The sequence below is a fragment of the Brassica napus genome, chromosome C8, assembly GCF_020379485.1.
Source record: "Brassica napus cultivar Da-Ae chromosome C8, Da-Ae, whole genome shotgun sequence".
Classification (NCBI taxonomy): Eukaryota; Viridiplantae; Streptophyta; class Magnoliopsida; order Brassicales; family Brassicaceae; genus Brassica; species Brassica napus.
In genome coordinates, this window is record NC_063451.1 from 31,002,774 (window position 1) to 31,014,476 (window position 11,703).

General features: G+C 39.0%; 2 protein-coding genes across 2 annotated transcripts; one reads left to right on the top strand and one right to left on the bottom strand.

Annotated features, from left to right (window-relative positions):
* The first annotated feature begins 7,014 nt into the window (after positions 1 to 7,014).
* Positions 7,015 to 8,419, top strand: LOC106425974 (14-3-3-like protein GF14 omega). Its single transcript, XM_013866687.3, has 4 exons — positions 7,015 to 7,645; positions 7,774 to 7,893; positions 7,984 to 8,100; positions 8,181 to 8,419. Exons 1-4 carry the CDS (start codon positions 7,166 to 7,168, stop codon positions 8,241 to 8,243), a joined length of 780 nt encoding a protein of 259 aa, XP_013722141.1. The 5' UTR covers positions 7,015 to 7,165; the 3' UTR covers positions 8,244 to 8,419.
* Positions 8,420 to 8,636: 217 nt separating this feature from the next.
* LOC106425950 lies at positions 8,637 to 10,699 on the bottom strand. Its single transcript, XM_013866660.3, has 2 exons — positions 8,893 to 10,699; positions 8,637 to 8,814 (listed from the first exon to the last, which is right to left on the bottom strand). The coding sequence occupies exons 1-2, from the start codon at positions 9,590 to 9,592 to the stop codon at positions 8,702 to 8,704; spliced, it is 813 nt and encodes a 270-aa protein (XP_013722114.2). The 5' UTR covers positions 9,593 to 10,699; the 3' UTR covers positions 8,637 to 8,701.
* Between the last annotated feature and the right edge of the window lie 1,004 nt (positions 10,700 to 11,703).

Here is an 11,703-nt window from a genome sequence, read left to right on the forward strand (position 1 = left end):
AATATATAACTTATTATCATGTTTGCTCAATTATATATGAACTTAGTTTAAAAAAAAAAATCTTTGTACTTTGGGGTTGAAGTGTATAAAACTTATGATGTTTGGGTTTGGGGTTTCGGTTTTAGGGTATAAACACAAAACGAAGCTAAGTAGTCGTAAAGAACGACTAATCTTAATTCTTCCCACATTGGTCCCTAATTGGTCGTAAAGGACTTCGTCCCACATTGGTCGTAATTTTAATTCTTCTTTACGACTATTAGTCCTTAATTGGTCGTAAATAAAAAAATTATTTAGTCCCTAATTGGTCGTAATATTATTTGGTCCCCCATTGGTCGTAAATTTACGTCTCCTTTACGACCGCTAGTCTCTCATTGGTCGTAATATTACAACCCATTTACGACTAACACCAAAACTCTATATATACTCAGACCTCGCGAAGCCATTTGGTTGCTCATTCTCTTCTCCCTAACAACGAATTCCCTTCTCTCTCTAGGTAAGTTTTTTTTTTGTTTAGTTTTAGGTGGTTAGTTAGGTGATTAGATTAGGTATGGAATTAGTTTAGGATAGAAGTAGATTAGGATAGAGTTAGATTATGATGGAATTAGAATAGGTTTAGATTATTTTTATATAAAAATTTTGAATTGTTTATAACCATCTATTTTTTTGGTTTTTTTTCTTCAGATTGACGATATTGCTATGGCTGGCGGTAGAAAGAGACTTAGAAAGCTTGCGCCTAGAAACTCTTATGGGAGTACCTTTCTCGGACAGCCGGATCCATCAGCTTCTACCTCCGGCACATCATCCGACTTCTTCGACGAAATAAACCTTAATGCTTAGTTTTTTTGGTTTTAATTAATTTGTATTTTGAATGTTTTATACTATGGATATTATTATGTTTACGAATGTTAGATATTTTCTTTTAATTTTATCAAAATTTTAAAAATTAAATCAAACTAAATTTAAATATTTGATTTTAATTAATATATAAAATTCGTAAATAAATACAAAATTTGAAAATAAGTAAGTAAAGTTGGTCAAATTTACAGCCGATGAACATCTAAAGTCGATGTAAAGTAGTCATTAACATTAGAGGTAAATTGGTCGTAAGGTTACGACCAGTGTACGACTAATATGTCTAGTCGTAATATTACGACCAATGTGCCTCTAATAATTAATTACGACCAGCTTCTAACGACCAATCGATTTTCGAAGTTAATTGGTCGTAATGCCCATATTACGACCAACTAGCTACTAATACTGTAGTCGTTAAAGTATTGTTTTCTTGTAGTGGTGGTTGTACATTCCTTTTATTAAAATGAAAGTCATTTCGCGATTTCCATAATGCCCATAAGATCTGAAGCGGTCGTAATCGAATGTCATCTTGAACGTCTCTAGTGCCTGCAAGATCCAAACATATCCTTATATTTGTCTAAAGCACATTTGAGGGATTAAACAAGTCTCGAATATCACTAGCCCTCCAGACAGCCCTAGCATATTGACATTCAAAGAAGAGGGATTGATACTTTCTTCCGCAACACAACATTTTTGGCAAATAGGATTTACCTGTATACCACGCATCTGAAGTCTTGTTGCCACCGGGAGTGCTCTAAAAATTGTTCTCATATCAAATTCTGTATTTTAGGATACATCTTTATGTTCCGTAATTTCTTTTTAGAGTTATATCCCCTGGACATAGTAGATTTTCAGTATCATCTTCATCCTCTTCAGCTTCATGAGAAGCTACCCAATATCCTGATTTTACAGAATAGCGAGTCCTTAGCGTAAGGCCATACAAATTTATCTTTAGGAGCAAAACGTGAAAGCCAAATTGTTTGAGCTAGAGTGAACATCGCTTTCAATTTATTTTTGTTCCATGTCATTGTTTCCTCTGTCCAAAGCTCACAGACTTTCATTGTTTCCAGAGTGAACATCTCTTCCAATTTATTTATGTTCCATGTCATTGTTTCCTCTGTCCAGAGCTCACAGACTTTCATATCATCATTAGAGCCGAAGTAAGTCGGATTACGAGTAATTCGACGAGGAGGAACAACAGGTAACCATTTGTCTGTCCAGACATTAGTATCATGTCCATTACCAATCTGCACATGAAGACCTTTAAGAAGCAAATCCTTTCCAGCTTGAATTGATCGCCATCCATAGTGTTGGGATTTGGGACTATGTCAGAGAATCCATCAGGGACTTCGTCAGGATTTGGTGATGGAAATCAAACAAGATTGAGTAACTTAAACCAAGACAAGGACGTCATGTTAGGAAAAGAAAATGTCACTTTTATCGAGATATGGAAGTCGGCAGGATCATGAAAATATTACTTTCATGGAGTTATGGAAGTTGCAAGTATTTTGGAATATTTCCTAATAGGTTTATGGAAAGGGGTGAATGCCCTAATCCGACTAGGTTAACCTAATAGACTCCTACTATATAAGAGGAGCTCGTGTGTTCTATTATGTCTTGCCCTTTATGAGTCTTTGAGAAGGTCCTTTGTGGCCGGTCCTTTGAGACCAAGCAAGCCGGCTTGTGGCTTGTGTGTGAGAGAGAGAGGTGTTATGTCTTTGTACTTGAGATTATAGTGAATTGCCTCATAGCCAGGCCTCAGGGACGTAGCCACATCTAAGTGAACCCTGGGTAATCAATATTGGTGTATATCTTCTATGTTTATTCTGCATTCTTCTTCCTATCTCCATTATTCTACAAACTCAACTTTCTTACTGACGTCGTCGAGTTCGTCAGAGAGTGTATCAGAGTTTGTGTGTTTGATTCTGGATCTTGAGTCAAACAGTTTTCGCCGTTGTGGTTCAACAAAGTGGTATCAGAGCCTTGGTTGGTGTCGTTGTCAATGGAGAAGTCAAGAATTGAGGTGGAGCATTTTGATGGGAAGGGTGACTTCTCATTGTGGAAGAAGAGGATGCTTGCACATCTGTCTGTCCTTGGTTTAAAGGATGTGTTAGAAGAGTCTATGTCACCTTCTGTATCGGCGATTCAGAAGGAGGAAGACGAAGATGTTTACAGGGAGAGATTGGCGAAAGAGGAAGCTGAAAGGCTTGGAAGATCAGAGACGGCGATGAATCTGATCAGCCTCAGTATGGGAGATCATGTGTTAAGGAAGAACAAGTTGTGTACTTCAACGGCTTCTTCATGATCTGCACTGGAGATGTTATATCTTTCTAATACTCCACTGGATATAATTCACTTGCATCACATACTATATACCTTCAAGATGGCTGTACTCTGAGTATGAGAATATTGATGGCCTCTTGAAGATTGTGTCTTACCAGTCAAGCGTGATTGTAACTGTGTTAGAGGAGGTGCAAGGCGGTTCTGTTGTTGAATTCGCTACCTTCACAGTTTGGCTCTCTCAAGAAAACGCTTAAGTACGACAAGGATGTTTTGTCGTTGGAAGAGGTGACGGGTGCTGCAAGGTCTAAAGATCAAGATCTTAAAACCTCTAGGGTTTCACATGATGTTGGTGAATGATATTATGCTAGAGGCGAGTCTGAGAAAAAAGATCTTGTGAGGAATGTTTGGGGTCAGTTCTAGATCAAGCTCAGGGTCTAGAATTACCTGCTGGTTCTGCGAGAAGCAGTGGTACCAGGAATTACTGTTATGTACAAAGAAGAAGTATGGTAAAGAAGATGAAGCAGCGGTTGTGATGGGTCCTGATTCAAAGGGTGATGCACTATCGGTAATAGATATGAAGCGTCATGATTCAAAGGGTGATGCACTATCGGTAATAGATACAAAGCATCATAATTCCAGAGGGTGATGGACTATCGGTGACAGATAAGCAGCGTCATGATACATGGGTGATTGGTTATGGATGTTCTTACTACATGACATGTAGGAGGGATTGTTTTTCACATGTTTTCAAGAGTTGACTTCAGGGAAAGTACTTCTTGGTAATAATTGCATGGTAGGAGTGCAATGGATTGGTACAATCAACAAAGCTTATGAAGGCTTTGAGACATGGGAAGGCTATGTTTTACAAGCATGGTAAACTAGCTCTTCGGAGAACCTTGTCTGGGTCATTATACCTAGTAGATGGAGAAACTGCGTCAGGTGAAAATCACAGTGGCGGGAAGAAACCATCAATGAATGAAATAGTCTTGTGTCATAGACGTCTTGGGCACATGCATATGAGGAATCTACAAATTCTGTCCCCAGAAGGGGGTGATCGATAAAGAGGACGATTGAATTTGTGGAGTTCTGTGAGAGTTTTGGGAAACATGATACATGTAAAGCTCTCAGGTATGTACATACAGTTTTGTGTGTGGATCTCCAAATGTTACTTCAAGTCTGGTGTGGATGTTACCCTCAAGGTGACCTTGAATGTTGCCATGTGGTCTTGTTGTCGAAAGTCTTATTAACCAGGGGAGTTAAGCGGCGTGTTCCGTTGGTACAAACGGCGGTGCAAGATGGGTGTCGGGTTTCGCTGGAAGGTTAAAGAATCACTGGTTTATGTGGTCCTTGGTTTAGGAGGGTGGTTATAATAATTTAATCCACGGTTTTATATTATCGATGAGGACACTGCGTCAGACCAGAAGTTGAGACTTCAGGTGGAGCTGTTGATGAAACAGCTGATATAGTTGTTGACGTAGATGGTGAACAAGGTGATACTGCATCAGACCAGAAGTTGAGACTTCAGGTGGAGCTGTTGACGAAACAGCTGACATAGCTATTGATGCAGATGTTGAACAAGGTGAAATTCTTGAAGGATGTCGGCTAGGTGTGGACAGAGTATGGAGAATAATAGTGCCACCTGCACGGTACTCTGAATCCGAGGATATAGCAGGTTTTATGCTATATGTAGCTGATGAGGTATGTGCTAAAGAAACTCAAGACTATCATGGAGCGATGAGCAGCGGAGAAAAATGGTCAATGGGGTGAATCATGTGGTGAAGAGGTGACTTCACTGGATAAGAGCAAAACCTGGAAACTTGTGAGAGCCTGAGAAGCGTGAAGCGATTAGCTGCAAGTGGATGTGTTAAACTGGAGTCTGGTATAACTGGTGTTGTAGAAGCCTAGGATCGAGGCTTGGTTAGTAGCTAAGGGATACTCTCAAAGAGAGGGTATTGATTATCAAGGTGTGTTCTCACCCATCGTGAGACATGTATCTGTGAGGTTTTTTGCTACAGAGAACCTTGACTTTGAGCTATTGGTGTAAACCGGTGCTTCTTCAAGGATTAAGTGAAGAAGAGTTTTACATGAAGCAACTAGAAGGATTTCAGCTTAGTGGAAAAGAGAATCACGTTTGTCTACTTCAGAAAAAATTGTCTGCCTTAGACGATGCTGAAGCAGAGACAGGTATGGAGGATATTCCATATGCTAATGCTATCGGAAGCAAAATGTATGCTATAATAGGCACGAGGTGTGATCTGGGATATGCATTGGGGTTGGTTAGCAGGTTGATTAGTAAGCCTGAGATGATTCATTGGACTGAGCGGGTATGGAGATACCTCACTGGAATACAAGATCAGATTATGCTTAAGAATGAAGCGTTTATGGTTGAAATATTTTGTGATTCGAATCTTTTGCTTCTGTTTTTGGACAAAAGATTGTTGATCTCGAAGTATTTTTTACATGGCTGGTGGTGATACAATCAGCTGGAGATCAAGACTACAAACTGTAGTGACTCTGTCAACGACTGAAGCAGAGTGTATGGCGCTAGTTGGAGGTGTCATAGAAGTGGCGCTGGTTGGAGGTGTCATAGAAGGAATGTGGTTAAGGGGCTTAGTTGAAAAGCTTGGATTTAAGCAAGACACGGTGGTGGTATCATTTGACTCTCAATTTCACTGTTTTTTAGCAAAAGATGTGGATCATGAGAAGACTAAGCACGTCGGCAGAAAGGTGCACTTCATCGGGATATCGCTCAAGGTGATGCAAGTATGTAGAAGTTTTGTACTTCAAGGGATCCTGTTGATTTTGTAACCAAGGTGGTTCCTGAGTTTTAGGAAGCTGTTAATTTCCTTGGGATGGCCGAGAGCATCGGTGTCGCCTGGAAAAGCATGAGTTTGATTAACCTAAGTAGTGGATCATGTTTGATGTCATCAAGGTGGAGTTTGTTGGGATTCAGGACTACGTCAGAGAATCCATCAGGGACTTCGTCAGGATTTGGTGATGGATATCAAACAAGATTGAGTAACTTAAACCAAGACAAGGACGTCATGTTAGGAAAAGGAAATGTCACTTTTATGGAGATATGGATGTCGGCATGATCCTGGGAATATTACTTTCATGGAGTTATGGAAGTTGCAAGTATTTTGGAATATTTTCTAATAGGTTTATGGAAAGGGGTGAATGCCCTAATCCGACTAGGTTAACCTAATAGACTCCTACTATATAAGAGGAGCTCATGTGTTCTATTATCTCTTGACCTTTATGAGTCCTTGAGAAGGTCCTTTGTGGCCGGTCCTTTGAGACCAAGCAAGCCGGCTTGTGGCTTATGTGTGAGAGAGAGATGATATGTCTTTGTACTTGAGATTATAGTGAATTGTCTCATAGCCAAGCTCCCACATGTAGGTGAACCCTGGGTAATCAATATTGGTGTATATCTTCTATGTTTATTCCGCATTCTTTTTCTATCTCCATTATTCTACAAACTCAACTTTCTTACTTACGTCGTCGAGTTCGTCAGAGAGTGTATCAGAATTTATGTGTTTAATTATGGATCTTGAGTCAAACAGTTTTCGCCGTTGTGGTTCAACACATAGGATGGATTACTGGTACAAGTTGACCGTAAAAATGTCAACTTGTTATGATATCTAATTATCTACCTTTGTAGATACGAGCAAGAAGAAATGTCTTAGGCCAGTTTTGAAAAAAAACTTCTAAAAATGTCTTTACATTTGTGCTTTGATTTCGGAAATAGCATTAGATTTTCGCAAGAAGTAAAAAGAAACACCAACAAAGAATAGAATCTTCGTCCAACTTTTTTCCGTATAAAACGCACGACCTTCCCGCTTTTGAACCGTACAAATCCAACGGTCCAGATTCCATCTTTTATCTCTCTCGCTTTTCATCATCAAAACGCAGTTTGTCGCTCCCCACTCCTTTCGCCTCCTCCTTCTCTCTTTTAACCTACACAGAGAGAGAGAGAGAGAGGGAGATAAACTGAATCAAACAAACAAACTCTCCGATCTGAGATATCACAATGGCAGTTTCATCGCGCGAGGACTACGTATACATGGCGAAGCTCTCCGAGCAAGCCGAGAGGTACGAAGAGATGGTCGAATTCATGGAGAAGCTGTCCGCCGCCGCAGACGGCGCCGAGCTCACCGTCGAGGAGCGCAACCTCCTCTCCGTCGCGTACAAAAACGTGATCGGCGCCCGCCGCGCTTCGTGGCGGATCATCTCCTCGATCGAGCAGAAGGAAGAGAGCCGCGGCAACGACGACCGCGTCAAGACGATCGGCGACTACAAGGCGAAGATCGAGTCGGAGCTAGCGGGAATCTGCGAGGGGATCCTGAAGCTGCTCGAGTCTGCGCTCGTCCCTTCCGCCGCTTCCGAGGATTCCAAGGTTTTCTACCTCAAGATGAAAGGCGATTACTATAGGTACTTGGCTGAGTTCAAGATCGGTAAGGAGAGAGATGATGCCGCTGATAACACTCTCTCCGCTTACGAATCTGCTCAGGTTCGTCTTCAGATCTGGTTGACTCTTGATTAGGTTGTTGGATTAGACCTAGATTAGTTTCTGATTCTGGATTAGGTTTAGATTCTGCGTTAAAGGAAGGTTATGGCTATGGATTTTGATATTTGCAGGAGAATGCGAAGGGGCTAGCTCCAACTCACCCGATCCGTCTTGGTTTGGCATTGAACTTCTCTGTGTTCTATTACGAGATCCTCAATTCTCCGGATCGTGCTTGTAACCTCGCTAAAACGGTAAAACTAATTTTTGACCACCATTTCGTAGGATAATCAAGAAAAGTAAGTGTTGTTCTTGTTTCTCTGTTTGGGGGTGTATGGGTTTAGGCTTTTGATGCTGCCATTGCTGAGTTAGACACGCTAGGGGAAGAGTCGTACAAGGATAGCACTTTGATCATGCAGCTTCTACGTGACAACCTCACTCTCTGGACATCCGACATGCAGGTTTGCTTATCCTCTCCCTCTCTCTCTCTTTTACACATTGTAACGGTTGTAGTAATATTTATTTTGTTGGTGTGGATCAGGATGAAGCTGCAGATGAGATCAAGGAAGCAACGCCTCCAAAGCCAGCAGAGGAGCAGAAATGATATGAATCTTTTGTTAGGGATTGAATGAAACCATCTGTACACTCTCCTTTTTTGTTTTTTTACCCTGTTTTGATCAATTTCCATTATCAGAATGGAATCTTGCTCCGTTTGTTTTCAGATCATGAAAGTTTTTTTTCATGTGATTTAGGAAATAAATAACAATTTTTCAAGCAGAATTAACGATGTTTATCAAATCTTCTGTTTATAAAAAGAAAAGTAGTCTTTTGTTGAAGCAAATGAGATGACTATGTCAATTAGAAAAATGGAGATGACAAACACAAAAAGAAGCAAAAGTTACAAAAACGGGAAAAACAAGAAACGCAAAACGCTCCGATAGCTGAGAAGGCTTTATGACGGTATAGTCCCGAAACCATGATAATATGGCCAACCTACACTACCGGCTACCGCAAGGTAAAGCCGCAGGAACAAGGGGTGGAATGTTGTGAGAATTAGACCAGCTAAATAGACTCTCGGAGGGCAAATACCCCGGAACTGGTGGTATCAGATCCTTGACCATTCGGATAACTGGGCCAGTATGGATTCCAAGATGGTAATGTCGCCGGAACAGGTCCTGGAATGTTCTCAGATCAGTGGAATATTCTCAAAATCGAAAAGCATTCTGATAGTTAAAGCGAATTTAGTAAATTACCATATGCATTCGGATAAAGACTTCGCGTTGCTGGGATGTTTCCTGATCGTAAACCATGTGCAGAACCGGTCCTAATCAGACTTTCCGAAGGTGAAGTCGTCGGCTGTGGCAGTGGAGTTTGCTCCGATCGTAAACAATGCGAAAAGTTGGGCCAGTTTAGATTATCCGAAAGTAAAGTTCTCGGAAATTGTGCCGAATCGTTCAGAGCATTAGGGCAGTCTAGAATATCGTACGATGAACTCACCGGAACTTGTGGTGGAACGTTCTCCGGTTGTTGCTCCTCGTCAATAGTTATGAACGGTTCATCGAAGGGAGACCATGCCGAGAAATCTTCCATGTTCGAATCGTCTTGGGTCATACGGTTCTCAAAGGCAGCCACCGGAGCTTTCATCGACTCTTCTTCTAGCGACGGTGGCGAAGGTGGTGATGTTTCAAATGTTGAGGTGCTCAGGGCGTTGTTCCTAGTCAAAGCCGCAGGGTAACCATAAAGTAAAGGGGTAATACCATCGCCATTTCGGCTGATGGGCTGAGTTTTGCTAACCTGAGCCAGTGGCTGATGACGGAGGCTATTCAGACCCCGAGAGAATGGAGTAGTGCCACAGAGTATCAGAGCCTTGGCCTTGAATCCAGCTCCGTTGGCCCTGTCCATGTACGCGGCACGGCTCTCGTAAATCGGCTTCTTGTTTTTCCCCATTGCCATCTTTCTCTCTTTGTATTTTATTTTATTTTTCTTGCGTTTAATCTCATGAAATTACCAGACATAAATAACAAATGTTTTCATGTTTAGTCAGGGTCCAATTAATTAGATTCCTAAAACACACTTGTTTTTTTTTATGTGTTCTTTAGGTTTGGCAACCAAATTATGTTTTATGTTTATTCCTTTTACTTAAAAGGTAAAAGTGTAGTATTTTTACAAAGTGTAGTATTTTATGGTCAAAGTATTTTTAACATTAAATGTATATTACATCTTGTGAGTTTTAATTCTACATTTAATGTTCCAACTCATTAGTTAGATTTCCAAAAAAGACTCTCGGTGTGTATATGTGATATAGGAGGTTTAGCAAACAAATTATGGTTCTCTAGTTTTTATCTTTTAACTGAATTTGAATTAAGAATTTAACCGCCCACAATTTAATTTATCATTTAATAGTCATGTTACATTTTTGTGATTAAACATATATATACTAAATCTTATAAATTCGTTTTTAATTCTGATGTTCAAATTATTAATTAGATTACTAAAAGCAGATGTTAGAAAAAAAGATTACTGAAAACACTTTTGACCAAAATAAAATATTTTCAAAACATTTGGATTGTAAAAGGCAATATAGGTTTTACTAAACAAATCACTCCCACCGTTTTTAGTAATCACATTTGACAATCGAATATTATCTAACATTCATGTTGCTTTTAGGCTTAGCAACCACGTTATTTTTCCCTTCCTTTTCTTTTATTTCCTTTTTGGGTTCTAACCGGTGACTAGGGCTGGACAAAAAATCTGAATCCGAAGAACCAAACCGAACCCGATCCGAAATAATAGTACAAAACCCGAACCAAAATTGATTAAATATCCGAACGGGTTCAAAATTTTGGTATTTAAAGAACTGGAACCAAACCCGACGAAATGCTGACATGAATAGAAAAGGAACAATGTCTATAATGATAAGCGTGAAGCTCTCTTAAAGAGACCCGAACCAAAATATTTCGGGTACCCGAATATATCCGAAATAGATTTCTATACTTCCCTATATAAATATATTTTAGATTTTTTTTTGTAACACATATATTTTAGATATTTAATGTCTATTAAAAACATCCAAGATACATAAGATATTTTTAAATTTTCCAAAATACTTGAAAATATATATAAATAGTCAAAAGTAAATGTCTAAAATAGCTAAAGTATACTTAAAACACCAAAAATACTTGAAAAATCTATTGATTATCTATCCAAATATTCAAACCAAATCAAATTATATGTTAAGTTTAGGTATTTTGACATATGTTATTCAAATTTGTATGTAATATATTATTTTGTTTATAGATTTTGAGAAATGTAAAGTATATAATGAATTTTAAAATTTTAAAAATAATTTTAATGGGTTATCCGAACCCGTACCGAACCCGCAAAGATCATAACCGAATCCGAACCAAAACTTAGAAATATCCGAATGGGGCTGAAATCTTTGACTCCGAAAACCCTAAACCCGAATAAACCTGATCCGAACCCGAATGGATACCCGAACGTCCACCTCTACCGGTAACCATTAAAATAAGACGAATATCAAACCATCCAACTCATCCATAAAGATCTTGAAATCCACAAGGACTTTAGACAGAAGGCTAGAACCATGTCCATTTGATTGTTGGCATATATAGACATAGTTAGGACATCATAATAATAAGATTAGGATTTATCCTACTTGTAGTTATCTATAGTGTTATCAATAATACTCAGACTTTACATTCAGAAATTCTTTGAGCATCTCTAATAATTAAAAATTAGAAAAGATTCTAAAAATATATATTTTAATTGAATAACTAAATTTTTTATTTTTTTTTAATCTTAATATACTAGTTACATAATACGTGGAAGATAAAAGTTTAGAAATTGTTTTAGAACCTTTTTCACTCTTTCTCCTATTTTCTTTTCCTATTTCTTTATTTTTAATAGTGAGATTATGATCAAAGAAACTCTATTGGAAGTGGTCTTAGATGTCCAACGATGGATACAATACTGTTAATTGACTCTGGAAGGGAATCAATACTCATAAAATATGTGCTCCTTTTAACTCTTCTTACTCGACCCTC

What these genes read in the sequence shown, in the direction of transcription:
- LOC106425974 (XM_013866687.3), top strand. Translation starts at nt 7,166, where the DNA reads ATGGCAGTTTCATCGCGCGAGGACTACGTATACATGGCGAAGCTCTCC. An exon ending in CTTGTAACCTCGCTAAAACG is followed by an intron (nt 7,894 to 7,983) that starts GTAAAACTAATT and finishes GTATGGGTTTAG; the next exon opens with GCTTTTGATGCTGCCATTGC. An exon ending in TCTGGACATCCGACATGCAG is followed by an intron (nt 8,101 to 8,180) that starts GTTTGCTTATCC and finishes GGTGTGGATCAG; the next exon opens with GATGAAGCTGCAGATGAGAT.
- LOC106425950 (XM_013866660.3), bottom strand. Translation starts at nt 9,592, where the DNA reads ATGGCAATGGGGAAAAACAAGAAGCCGATTTACGAGAGCCGTGCCGCG. An exon ending in TCTTTATCCGAATGCATATG is followed by an intron (nt 8,815 to 8,892) that starts GTAATTTACTAA and finishes AGAACATTCCAG; the next exon opens with GACCTGTTCCGGCGACATTA.